Consider the following 14,766-nt stretch of genomic DNA (forward strand, 5'->3'; position numbering starts at 1 on the left):
GAGCCAGCTGGGTTTTGACGGCAGTCGCAAAAGAGACATGTGCATCTGTTTGGTTAACAATGAAGCGCCCTTCCTGATCATGACTAAATTCTGTCTTGTGAATGCATAACAATGGCATCCAAGCAAAGCATTGGGTGGAATTTCTTTACCAAGCAGGAGAAAATAGAACTCTGCCAAGGAAATATTTCATTCAAAGGAGGAAGCACACTTACTTAATGTGCTTCACATTATTTTATTTTTATTTTATTTATTTGCTTTTTTATTTTTAAATAAAGGCTACTTATTTTAACTTTTTGGTAAGAAACTATATCTGCATAATAACTGTAGATAAATTATTCCGTATTGGAAGCCATACAGTTATTATTAATGGATCACAGAGTTATCACTGACATAAACCAACAGGATGTTATGTTGTTTAGTTTCTGATTTAGTTCCTGAGAAGAATAGTTGCCGCAGTTGTTATTATTGAGGTGTACTTGCTGTTCGCTGTGTGTTACTGTTTTCTGTAAAACATTGATATCCTGTCAGTTAAGAAAACACTTCATGCAAAAGCTTGTTTTAACGCTGTCTTTATTACGCCGGCCAGAGACCCGCGCTTACAACTGTATTGTCATGTTTTCTTTAAATTCTCAAATTAATAAATCAAAACTCAGGTAGTAAAAAGAGACTCAAGAAGCATCGGGTAATTTGAAACCTGGCGGGTACCCGGGTTTTCGGGTACCTGTGCCGACCTCTAACATATACACACACACACACACACACACACACACTCTGTATATATAAAAAGCCAAACTCCCTTACAACGCGCCTCCTCTGTGTGTCAAGTGACCAGCTGCCACTGGCACAGATCTATTTTAACAACCTTTACCGAGCTGGGATAGGCCACAGCTGGATTTTCTTATGGAATTTGACTGCATTGGAGAATCACCTTGGATTGCATCAATCACCTATCTGGGGTTATCCTGGGATTACCAGGGGGATACCAGGGCAGAAAATGCTCCATTAAAATGTAATTTTTCCCATGTTAAATTAAGAATTCCAGTCTGGGGCATTGTGACACTAAAGGGGGTGTCACCACTGACATGAGCCTATGTACTTGTGCATTTACAGTAAAAACAACACTGAGCTGTCATAAGACCAAAGTTGGCTTAAACCCAGTGTAAACAGGTCTACACGTAATGCTTGTCTATCCCTTACTGGTTTTAAAGTTTGTAGTGACATAATACAAGTGACTCTACAGAAATGGAATATGTAACCTGCACAAACATGATTAGTTGCACCAACACCCTAAATAAACTGGTGACTAGTGTTGTTTTGAATGACCTACCTATGCAGAAACACTGTCATAACTCTTAATAGCATGCCATGTTTTATTATTCAACCAGCACAGTCATTAGGGATGTAAACAGTTTTCTTTTTGGGCTGGAATCAAGGCAACATCTAGAGATGTTGTCACACTCGCTGGTCGAGAGAGAACCAGTTGACTATAGCTTTCGCAACTTGACTGCTCAGTTTAAACCTTGTCCTTCTCTCTCTGGACAGGAACTTTGGAATCTGTGTCACCACCTCTAACCCCCAGCATGAATGAACAGGAACCACAAACCAAGTGAGTAAGTTCAATATTGTGTTACACATACACACAGTACTTCAAATCATTTGGCAGGTATAATAAGTCAAAATCACCATTCAACAATTAAATATAAGCGATGCTGGATTATCCCCTACGGGTAAGTATAAATAATACTAATACATTTTTGTGAGACTATCAGGCAAATGCAATAATTCAGAATCGATATTCAACTGTTAAATGTGAGCATTAATAACACATTCTGACAAGTATCTGTAATAATATTTAAACTAACAAAACAGCGCCCTTAGAAGCAGTAATTATTATAAAATCCTATAGAACACTAGCTAAAATATCTTTAAAAATATACAAATACAATGACGACAGGGCAAGCCTGCCACTCATGGAGCCTAATGGGCGGGTACTGTAGCAAGGAAGCTTGCAGTCCTAATCAATGGTTACCGAGTCCAGTCCTGAGCACACAAGAAGAATGTGAGACATTAATCCTTAGCCTGGAAAGTGGCTACCAATCCTCTTCGTCCTCCAGGACCAGAGATCGTCACACCCAGCCAAAACCAAGGACCACTTGGAGCTCTCTGTCTAGCAGGGGGCAACACTTGCAGAGAATACTGCAGTCTGTGAAACCTCCCAATATCGAATTGTCTCTCTTCCCAGTTCCAACTTCCCAGTGGTCCCAGTAGTAACTTTGCTGTTACTTAGGAGGCTGTGTGATCCAGTGGTTAAAGAAAAGGGCTTGTAACCAGGAGGTCCCCGGTTCAAATACCACCTCAGCCACTGACTCACTGTGTGACCCTGAGCAAGTCACTTAACCTCCTTGTGCTCCGTCTTTCGGGTGAGACGTAATTGTAAGTGACTCTGCAGCTGATGCATAGTTCACACACCCTTGTCTCTGTAAGTCGCCGTGGATAAAGGCGTCTGCTAAATAAACAAATAATAATAATAATAATAAAGCCCTTTAGTTCCCTCTGCGTAGCAATGGCTCCTGCTGCTAACTCAATCTGTTTCTTCCTTTCGATCAGTGTCTCAGCCCGAGCCCTGCTGCGTCTTGCTTCCCAGTTGCTTTCTTCGGTCTCTAGCTTTCTGTTTCACTGCAGCTTCTGTCTCATTCAAGCCTTGTTCCTAATTCCAGCTTGCCTGCTCTAGAGTGTAGAATGTCTGGTTTTATAGGGCAGGTAAATAACCATAATGAGTTTAGATGGAAAGCAGCTGAAATGCGTTTGTGACTAATTCCACCTATTAAATCCCCAGTGCAAAAAAACAAATCTCTGATCACAAATAATAATATATCTCCACCATCAACGGTGGGCAATTAAACCAAACAACAAAAGAAAATATAAAAGGACAAATACATAACAAAAACAAGTGCACATTAATTACATAATTAGTGAGAGCTGAACCAATATGTGAAAACAAGCATAATACATACAATCACCATTTTCAAATTTATGTGACAATGACGGCGTTTACATGGACAAGTCATGACAGTTTTCCTCACGATGTTCTTGCCGTACTTTTCAGGAAATTTAGGGAAAAAAGTCCGCCGTACCAATGCAGATTACTCAATTCGTAGTCATTTAGGGTAGGGGATATTTAAAAGTGTGTGTCTGCCTAGTAATTAGGAAAAGAATGACTCTGAATATCGTGAGGAGAGCTTCATGCAGTGCTATGAAGATTTAAAAAAATTAACAAGAAAAAATAATTAACTTGTTGTCACGGACATTCCGAGTTATTACGCATAACTTGATTGTGTCTCGTTACCTTTCCAAAACACACACACACACACACATGCACACGCACACACATAACAGTATATAAAATAAAACTTCTACTAAGTACAAGTTTTACAACTTAAAAAATAGATATGCGTAACATCTAAAAGTTTTATTTAATTAAAGTAGTCTATAAATGTATGTGTAAAATGTGGGAACATGGGGGGTTACACTACAATACAATAAAAAATGGCATGCTCCTCAGACCTATATGAATATAAGATTGAGAACAGGGGGATATGTAAAAATACATACAAGGTTCCTGAGCAGCTTCATGCACTGGCAGTTCTATAGGCAGAGTACCAGGCTGAGCATCCTAATGTTCCTGTACACATCTGCCAGTCCCTATACCCTGCCTCTGCTCAGTGAAGCCAGTGACTGCTGGTCTGCTGCTGCGGGAGAAGTGCAAGGCACAGAATCCACTTAACACAAACACACATTATAATGAAACGTGGATGTCTTGTAATATTAAACATGCAAACAAAAGTCTTTATCTAAAGCGATACGGTACATTTATGTTGTTTGTTAACTATATTCCATTACTTATTGCACAATATGCCAATTGATGCTAGCACAGAATTCAAGTTCTGTGCGGTGGAAGAAGAGGTAGAACTCTGTTGTTCCTGGGGCATTTAAAAAGAATTATAGAAGGAAAATACTACTACTATTACTAATGTCCAGTCCTTGTTGGCAGCCCTTTTTGTTTAGGGGTGCTAAACTGAATTTTTTCTCCGGCCGCCTTTGAGAGGCCAGTGCACCGGCTGCCAATGGGCAGTCGGTGTAGCCCGGCCTACTAGGCCTTAAATAGGACTACTACTACTACTACTACTAATAATAATAATAATATGAGGCTAAAAGTTTAGCTAGTTGTGCTTTACAACATGCATTTATACAAATATTAATAATAGGCTATAGGAGAGGTTTACATTTGCAGCATCTTTTGCGTTCTTTCTTGTCTGTGTGTGTGTGGTTTGGTTCGGCTTTGCTGAGGAATAACGTGAGATTCCACCAGTTAAACGGGATCTTGACTGCTGAAATCTCGTGAGCCACAAGCACGATTCCTGATCCGGTTTACATACATGGGTTTTTATAGCTATTTTTATCATGAGAAAGCGATTGACCCTGCCCTCAAAAGTCGTGCTGACCAAAGTACGTTCTTTTGCTGTTTCACGATGTATTCGCGTGACAACGTCACACAGTCATGACTGTGGAATCAATTTTCACGTGCATGTAAACCAAGCCTGTGTTACCTGATGTTATAGCCAATAGCCTTTAGGGTTGTGTTTCACTATTACTAAGATGCTAAACCTATAAATATCACTTCTCTAACAAAACTTATGCATCTTAGTTGTAGTGTGGGTTAATGCTTTCGAGCACACAGAAACACACACCACTAATCAGAAACTATTTAGAAATTCTAGGATTATGTAATTTAAAAGATTGCACTTTCTAGTTGAGGAGTCTGTAAAAAGAAACAACTTTATAGTCTGTAATTCATTTTTAATGGCGGCACAGCTGAAATGATGTGTACACAGATGTTATGGCCTCTTGCTTTTTATTTTGAGAAGGTTTAAAAAAATGATTGTTTCCTACATACTTTGAATGTAGTTGGCTGTCCAGTTTGTTTGCATACCTGAAGGCAGGTTCAGCTGTACGAACACAGACTTCCCCCTGCCACTCACTGAACTAAATGGCTACATGCATTCCACCATATGCAGCAGCAAAGCAAAAATGCAAACAAAGGATAAAAAACATATTTTTATATTAATCAATATGGCAAGACAATCAAATTGTCTGCAATTGATCTGCAGACACAAGTATATGACATTCATGCATATCCATAGTAATGATATCCTTATACTTCCTAGGTCCTTGCTAACTGCATAAATACATTATCACTGGAGGAGGAAATAAATCACTGTAAACAATTGTGTTTTCTTTGACTCAGTAAAACAATCTGCGTCAGTTCTGTGATGAGTTGTGCTATACTCCTCCAAGTGCAGGCATATGATTCAGTCAGCATTGGAAGTGAAAAGACCAGGAAGTGCCACTTACATTGTTTTACTGCAAAATAGAATTTAAATGTACATGGCTCATGAATGTGTGTAAATAATAAGTCTTTTCATAATCCTGCAGGCTATTGTTCAGTCTGGAGATAAACCTATTGTTGACTGTTACAAGCAGGGAAACTAAAGCCAAGTACTTCCTCTGTTAAGTTCATGGAAAATCACAGACACTCGTATTCAGTGCATTTCAGTGTGAATCTTTCACCACGCGCTGTTAATCTGTGTTCCAGCTGCCTGAAGTGACTACGGTGCCTTAGGCAAGACCTGAAAATAGAGATTAAAATCAAGCATATGAGGTTAGGAACAACAGAATCTCTATTCCAATAAGGAGCAGTTCCTTGCAGTGTGAACTGTACACAGGCACCATAATGCTTGCCACCAGGATGCTGTCTCAAAAATGTGTCAATAAATCAAGCTGGTAATTTCTGTTGCTGAAGGTTCACCTGTCTACTTAAAGCAGTAATTACTTTTTATTGCAAACAATATTGCCTAGAGACACCAAGATAATGCACACAGGCTCCACCAGCTGACTTTGCTTTATCCCATACATCGACCCCCCTAAATAATGAACAGGTCAGTTTTCAATGAAAGATCCTACCATTTTTATAGTCTGACAAAACTAGACAGATGCTGCTCATAAATGAGTATGCTTTATATGAGTTTATAGAAGTACACTTCAGTGGTTTTTGTGACCTACGTACTGGTACGGAATTTGTATTAAGCAAGAACGAGTAGGCCTATTACTGTGTTTTAATGCATTAAAGCTAATTTTATAAAGTCATGAATCTGAAATTTCACTCATTTGGCATAAATGTTAGCAGTCTCACTCCTACAAAAAAAAAGGAAATGGTCATGCATTTAAAAACAGTGTTCCCAAACCTCACTCATTAGGATGCTCAGACCTGGGTACCTCTGACTGAATATATATTGCTGTAAGCTATAACCTATTGAAATTACAAAGCCAATAAATGATGAAAACATATAATGACTGCAATATAAGGCCAGCAGATATAATAATAATAATAATAATAATAATAATAATAATAATAATAATAATAATAATACCAATTCTGCATTTTATAAACTATTTACGTTTCCTTCCTATTACATAATGATGGTACTAAAAGCTAGTTAATTTCCTATAGCAGTGGAATTACGTCTAGTGTCATCACACTAGCTCATGCAGTCGTGACGGGCGGTTCTGTGATGTATCGCGCGGGTTGCCGTAGTGATGATCTCTGTCACTCCTTCAGTGATTGCTACCAAGATGGCTGCTGCGTATACAGAGAGCTGCCCGGTCGCTGCAGGCTGATAGAGACATTGGGGAATTCGAGAGACGAATTTAGCAACTCCTGAAAAAAGTGCAAGCGCCCATCTTCGACTAGCCATGGTGGGGCCCATGCACAGATAGAAAAACACCAACATTCGCCCCCAACATGGAGCCTAGCGCGCTCAGCAGGTAAGTAAATCCGAAAGAATTGCAGCGGTTTAAAAACATTAAACTACACAACCAGACCGGCGAGGTGCCAAATTGTGAGCTTACACTTTCAATTAGAGAGACCTGTAACTGCGCCTGCGTACCAGCTTGCAACTGCCTTCCTGTCAAATAGTGAGTAGCTTGCAGCTGTATCTTAGTGCCTGTGTTGTACGGGGTTGGGAGTTGCAAAGTAGTTTTCTTCTTCATATGCAAAAATGTGCATGGATTTCCTGGTGATAAGTGAAAAACAAGAAGCTTCGTGAAAATGCTCTGGGGTTGAGACTGAGGTAACTGCTAAATACAGTTCGGTTACAAACTGCATCGTTGTAGGACGTGTGCGGACACCATTGCACAACTGCACAATTGTCTGCACACCATAGACCTAGTGCTTTTTTTTATCCAAAATAACACTTTCGGAAGAAACATATGCAAAATAAGATTTTTGTTTTTAAATATATAAAATGTTTTTTTTTATTTATTTTTTATATTTTTAATATTTAACATATTGCAGATGTGGAATCGTAATTCAGTGCATTTTGAAATAATTTCGATGTTTGCTTTAATCTCTTATGATTATCTTGGTTCTGTACAACATAACAATCACAGATTTACAGTCGAATCATTGTTGTTATGACTTCCATGGACAGTTGACGTGGGTAGCGGCTACAGGAAATCGCCTAGTTTATGTTTTCAGTCGTACCATTCCATAAACAGACGAGTGACCTGTTGTACTACAAGTGTGCTTTCTGCAGAATCGTTTTAGTTTTTCAATTGTAAATGCATCTTTACATACAGGTGTTTGGAAGTGTGTTCCCCATGCAGGGTTGCAAAAACTCGGTCAACAAGTGCAGCAGTCTATTATTACGATTCGACTGAATTAGTGTGGCACTGTATGCCCTGACCTGTCCTGTACAGTGTAATGTTCAGCAAATAACAGGTTTACAACTCACGGTATCTGACGTCCCGTAGCAGAACCGCAGACTTGAAATACACATGTGTGCAAATGGGAGTTATGGCAAGTGTTTTAACCAAACTGATGCTCTATGCAAAGGCTTATGCCATTGCTCTGAAATCTTTGCATGTCAATATTGCAAATGTACACGCACATCTATGTGTCATTCAAAAGGCGTTGTTTTGATAAAAGCAAACGACATAATATTTGGTTTGAAAATAGATGCTGTGGTATTTATAACGCTTTTTAATACTGCAAAATTATGAATTTGCAGTATTAAAACTGGAAAACTGGTAATATAATAATAATAATAATAATAAAAATAATAATATATTAGAGGTTAGATTCCTGGAAGCTCTGGTAATAAAATTTGCGTCATTATGTTTTTTTTTTTTCCTCCATGTAATTTATTTTCGCTATAACTCTGCCAAGTATCTTGAAATGCAGTCTGTTATTTTGGAATTTTCATACAGTGTTGGCCAGTAACTAGTTTAGATTGTAATTCTTAATTACACTTATTTGAGATTTAACATCTGCTAAAACTAAAGCTCAAAATGCAGGTTTGCACTACAATAATAATAATAATAATAATAATAATAATAATAATAATAACAAAAAAAGTCTGGTTTAGTCTGATATTCGAATAAAAGCCCCAGTCTACAGTGCTGGTAAAAATGCCATTATTTCAGATGGATTTGACAGCTGTGGTTGTTGGTATTAAAACAGAGCCCTTTGTCTGTCTTCTGTTGTATGTGTCATTATGTCTGGTTTGAGCTTGCTCAGTTCCTTACAGAGCTAAATCAAGTTGAATTGTAACATTTTGTGGCCTCTGATTCTATTAAATGCACTCTCCTGTCACGTGCAGTTCATTTGTTTTCTTGTGAAATAATGCCATACATTTACCTGTAATGCACTTACATTTTCTATGCATATGTGCAGCTTTGAAAGAATCACGTTATAGCAGACATGTATTTTCATTTAACCTGTCAACACTAAGCAACTTTGCAAAAAAGGCAACTCTAATTTGATCAAATAAATAGGTTCAGTGGATGTGAATTTATTATTAATTTTTGTTTTTATCTACTATAATCAAAAACCCACGGAGCAGCTCTGTTCTCCTCCGACGCTGCAGCTCTGGGTTGTCTGCATGGCGGGCCTGCAGAGTGAAAAGAAGCGGTCGGCTGACGGCACACGCTTTGGAGGACAGCGTGTGTTCGTCTTCGCTGCTCCCGAGTCAGTGCAGGGGTGGTAGTGGTGAGTTGAGCCTAAACATGCAATCGGACATTTCAAATTGGGAGAAAAACGGGGTAAAAAAAAATATCCTATGTAATGTAGGTCGAATAAATGCTCAGAATTGTTTAACTTTTAAACATTCTATTTACTGCATTTTTGGATGCATCAAAGACATCAATTTAAACACATTTTTCTTAATCTGTTTGTTGTAACTCATCTCCCCTTCCCCTTGATTTTACTTAGACAGGGTTTGTTTATCACTTTTTTTTTGTTTGTTTAATATACCCATGCATTTTGCAAGGCGGTAGCATCTGCAAAGAGCTCATTTAACAAATCACCATTGTCGTGATGCAGCTGGGTAGAGATCTGCCAGCCAGGCAAATTACTTGGCAGGGCTGTGCCAGTGGATAGCAATGCAAGCTCTGTTCCACTGTGTTTCTTTCCAGATCACTGTGTTACATTTTAACACCTTTAAGAAGGGATGAAAGGGAGTCCTGGTGTAACCTTATTATCCAGTACTGGCAGTTTAGCCTTAACCTTATGCTTACTCATCCTGGTTTCTGCAGCGTAGGAACCCTTTGCTAATTTACATGATTTCAGACATCTGGTGGACTTCCAAAGTACTGATACTTTGAACCAACGTTGCCTCTAGGGTTAAAATGTGCACATTTAACATCATAAATATCAACCTTAATAGAGATTCCAACCTCTCGAGGGGAACCTATTATTTTAAGAGCATTCTTGCAAATCATTAACATAATAATGTGTGTCTGTCCTGCAGCTGATTCTCTGATTTCCCTCTAAAAATGCTTGCCAGTTTTGAATTTGTCCTATAATTGAATACTAATCAGTGAAGCACAATCTTTGCATTATTGCATTATTTAGAACTATATATTACTCCAGTAAACATAAATAAAAATCACAATACTCATACTTTGTTTTTTGTTTTATTTCCCTTTTAAAAAAATGACAATTTTAGAAATATCCTCTCAATCGTGTTGAAACTGGTAAAAATGTAATCACAATATTAGTCTAAAATACACATTTAAGTGTATAATATAGTAATTGAATAAGACATACTATGTGCATTTTATTTTGCAAGTTGAGTTTATTCATCATGTGACTTCACTCATCTGGCTGTGCTAAAACTCAACATGGCAGCTGCACCAACGCAGAAAAAAATGCAATGTTTCGGTAAGACAGCTAAAAAAAAATCTGATTATCATTCCATTGATCATATATGTCAATACCATTAAAAGATCTTATTGCCAGTCATAAACGTAGAGAACAAGAAAGCAAATAAGATGGCAGCAATGGCAAAGCATTGCATTCTTCCATGCAGAAAAACGAAGGTACTGTACTGCGCTCAGACAGGGCTTTCCCGAAATAACGGAATTGGCCATTTTCAATAAGCATTCATAATGGTTGCAAAACAGTCACTCGGAACTGAAACCTCCCTTCATCTCCCCTGCAATGCCAACCCCACTTAATGACGTTTTATGTTTGTGTTCTCTCTCTGTGAGGGATGCGAAGTTTATTGGGCATTTAAATTAACTGACACGTTGCATCTTTGAATAAAGTGTAAAGTCATTGTACAGAAATGTGGAGATTTATGCCGGGTTGCTACCCACCTCCCCCCACCACAAAAGAAAAAAAAAAGACTGAAGATATCGTTAGTAAAGGGGGCGGGTTTTGGGTTCCAAAGAGGTCAAAAAATAGACCATGTTTTACTAAACATTTTAAAACTAATAAATAAACAACTACAATAATGAACAGGATCATAATATGTTGCTCAAAACGTAATAACACCATATATTCATAATAAAGTTGAGTTCTTACCTATAAACAACAGTAACATGTTTAAAGTTTGGGACTCTGTATGTAGCTTGGTGTTTACATTATCATCTGCATATTTTAAGTGGAAGCTGAAATTACGTTTTTAAAACACACTTTTTTTTTTAATACAGTACTGGTGAGCGATAATCAGTTTGAAAAAACAGGCTTTAAATCACTGGTGCATAGGCAGCTATTCCGTGAGTGCTCTGGGGCTTAAGCACCAATGGGGGAAAATAAGGTCATGGTGCAAATAAATCACCTGTTCTGTCAAATTATAGTGTGGATGCTTCACAATGAGAACTGTTATTGCAGCATTTAAAAAATAAAACATTCACTGGTGGCTCTGACAAACCGGAAGGCAATCCTTCACATATTCAAATCCATTTAAACAAAGTCTCCCAGCTTCCTTGAAAAGATCTGCTTTTTCCTCGTTTCTTTTTTCTTTTGTATTTGTTATACTCTCATTAGTATCCAACCTAGTAGATTCAGCGTCCGTCAGATCTGGCAGATTCTACTGTACTTGCTGAAGCGGTTTTCTCTCACTGTTAATTAAAAAAAAAAAAAATAATAATAATAATGTAGCCACCTTGCTAACAATTTAATTCCGAGGGCTACAGTGTAATGTACTGTCTTTAAATTGGGACTTTAGTGAATACCATGTGAGTACATTAATTATTGTTGGTATTAATTCATAGTTATTTAATCACTCCCAGGCTGTAACCCCCAACTCCACAAACCAGCCAGCATTTTTGTAAATAGCAACACATGTAGTGAACAATAAAATAAACATTTATATCATCGGTGTCAATTTCAGACAGAGCTTTGTGGTCAGCAAGGTAACACGACTGAGAGAAATTTTCCTCTGTCATCCCGTCTGATGCTGTGAGTTTGAGTTTCTCAGCACACAGTATAGTAATCGCTCAGTAATGAGGTGCAAACAGGTGATTGGTCAATTAGGAGGAGCGTTACCAAGGTGCCTTTGTTAATTTTTTTTTTTTTTTTTTTTTAAATCTAAAAATTTATAACTGTGTTTATTTTTTAGGAAAGTAAAACCTAAGCCTCTTTTTAGTGACCCCAACTGTTGTTGATTCCAACTTAGGCACTTCATATAAGGACTAGCAAGTTTCAAAAGGCTCTGCCTCTGATTCTGAATCATCCTCTGATTATATATATATATATATATATAATCAGAGGATGATTCAGAATCAGAGGCAGAGCCACAATAAATGTCTTGTTTAAATTTAAAGCAAATTGTAAAATTGTTGAGATACTAGTCTTGGAATATTGTTTCAAAATTACATAATGCAACAAAAATAATATATTAAAAGGGTTAATGCGTGGCCTAAGGTATCTCGATGATAATTTACCCTTTCTCAGTGAAAACGTCAAGTTCCTCAGTATCTAAAAAGCTAAGATGGAACGCTGCTTTGAAAATATTGTAAGGGGGAGCATTTTATATTTTGCCCAGTTTTGTATTGGGGTTAAAAAGCTGTTGAGTGGTGTATTCTCTTTGTGGGTAGAGTTCGGAAGTCGGGTAAGCTGTGGTAAGTCATCTCGTGGGGTGGGAAGAACAATCGGAGCCTGAGGAAGGAAGCAGCAACTCAGACTGAAAAGTGTTTCAGCATTTCTGGTGGCTTTAGAGTGGGCTTGATATCTGGCCAGCTTTACAGAGAAATAAAAATAGAAATGAAGACAGATCCTTTCCAGCTTGGCATTGTAAACCCAACTGCAGGATTTAAAAATTTAATGTTTCTGGACCCCATGCTGTACCATCCTGGAGACATGACTCTGCAGTTTCAAAACTCCAGGCCTCCTGAATCTTTACAATAACAAGTTGCTGTGACCTGAAAGAACCAATAACAAGAAGTCATTGACAAACTTTAGTAGATTGCATGAGCAATTTGTCTTTGAACTTGCATTGCTTAGATTAAACTTGATAACCCCAGATCGCTTCTTGTATTAATGTTGCACCTCCTTGAAATTTAGTCATGCAAAACATTGTTTGTTTTTCCAAATTATATGTTTAAAAGCCTGATCAGCCTGTAAATGCTTCTGATCGTATTATTTCTTTGTACAAAGCGTTGCATATAGCCCTGTCGTGAATACAGAGTCTTTGAAATGTGTATGATTATGGTCCAAAGTGTTTACTAAGTTATGAAAAATGATATGTAAGAAATACAGCTGCTCCCAGAAAAAAGAAACTGCAACTGTCAGATCCCACTACCCACAGAGATGTGCAAACCATAAATGTATTTATTTTTTGCATGGAGCAGGCTAGTAATTGTATGGAATTTTATCAGTTACTGTTAGTGAAATGCTGGCGTATTTACTTGAGTGCAAAGTCTGAGTGGTGAATTCATGTGTAAATCAGGATGTCTGTCTCTGATGTGTTCATGGCTTGCACCAAGGCTGGATAAAAGCATGTACCTGTTAAAGTTGGGACTGCAGTTCTAATTTAACCGACGCACATGATTCAGGCTTGCCAGGTTTTATTTGGCTGACTGCTGTATCTTCCTACACATTGTGTTTCATTTTCAGGGTTGATTCAGGCACACTGGGCTTGATCACCTCCGAGACCAGTGTGCCGTGTTGTTTCCAGGGCTTCTCCGTTATTTTCCGGGGGGTGGGGTGTGTTTGTAGCCTACACTGCTGCTGTACTTGCTGAAATATTTTCCAGACTCGGTCTGTTTAAGCCTATTGTCCAGCATCTGTTATTTGGAGGTTTTGCTTGGAATATTTTAATTAGAGAGGTGTGTTGTGGCTGCTGTGTCATTGGAGGTGAGCTCGTGAAGTGATGATATCTTGCATTGCACAGCACTACATAAAGTATTATGTTGGCAGATGCCAGGTTTTGATGTTTTATTGATCCAGTGTGTTTCATGCAGCGTGAATGTATGTTAGTTTCTAAAAGTTTTGTATCATTTAATGCTGGATACTAAACACCATTTTTATTATTTATTTATAACTTTTTGTGGTACCAATTTGGTTATGATTTTCTCCTTTTATATTACTTTTGAAATACATTATTTTAACAGTATTTGGCCACCATAAAAAAACAAATATACGTTATAGGGGAAGTCATTTTAACCACAGTATTTCGATTTTTGCACATTCTTGGAATCAAAGTAAGCAAATTGACCCATGCGTGTTCCAATGGCCAGTACATCTATCAACTTTACTGGCAAATGGATGACAAACAGATCTGAATGGGCTGCTATCACAGTCTTTATCTTTAGAGTATTTCTAAGCAGATGGACTCTGTTTCTTTTGATGTACACAGCACAGCTTAAATTGCCCTTAACTAGTTCATAACAATGTGATGATGTATGTAATTTAAAGGAGTCAAACACCTGTTGGAACAACAGAGAGAGAGAGTGAGGCATTCCTGTATCTTGATTGGCTGTTTGCAAGGCTGTCTGTGGATTCCTTTGTATTATTATTATGTCTTCCTGTGAATGGAGTAAATGATATGTGACTTGTCTGTACCTGACATGCAAAACAAGTAAGGAAAGTTCAAAGTAAAACCTAGCTTTTGTTCATTTCTGAGTTTGCATAATTAATTTCCAGGCTTGACAACAAACAATATCCTGAAATAAATGCTAAATTACACCCATGAAAAAAGCTGTTTATATACCTGCATAAACACTGTAATGCTCTTAGCCCTCGTTGCAGCACCATCAGAGGTGGTTTACAAGCTTACGCACATGCTGTAGGCTGCCAGTAATCAGCACGATGGAAGTGGTTTATGCACATTCAGTCCTTTTTTTGTTGTTGCTGATATTAGTTTCACTGACAAGTGAAGTTTTCTCAATTAATCTGTAATGTATCACACACTGCCAACAGGT

The 14,766-nt window shown here is 37.8% G+C and overlaps 1 protein-coding gene across 6 annotated transcripts in view; it reads left to right on the forward strand.

The window, feature by feature from the left end:
- Positions 1-6,606: 6,606 nt before the first annotated feature.
- Positions 6,607-14,766, forward strand: part of LOC117411192 (mitogen-activated protein kinase kinase kinase 4-like) — a 57,036-nt gene continuing 48,876 nt past the window's right edge. For 2 of the 6 annotated variants that reach the window (XM_034018466.3, XM_034018467.3), the window contains exon 1: positions 6,608-6,882. In XM_034018466.3, the coding sequence (XP_033874357.1) occupies positions 6,860-6,882 (23 nt within the window). In that variant the 5' untranslated portion in view covers positions 6,608-6,859. The other 4 variants (XM_034018468.3, XM_059024847.1, XM_059024848.1 and 1 more) reach the window with 3 other exon arrangements.

This window comes from Acipenser ruthenus, chromosome 6 (genome assembly GCF_902713425.1).
Source record: "Acipenser ruthenus chromosome 6, fAciRut3.2 maternal haplotype, whole genome shotgun sequence".
In the NCBI taxonomy this organism is placed as follows: Eukaryota; Metazoa; Chordata; class Actinopteri; order Acipenseriformes; family Acipenseridae; genus Acipenser; species Acipenser ruthenus.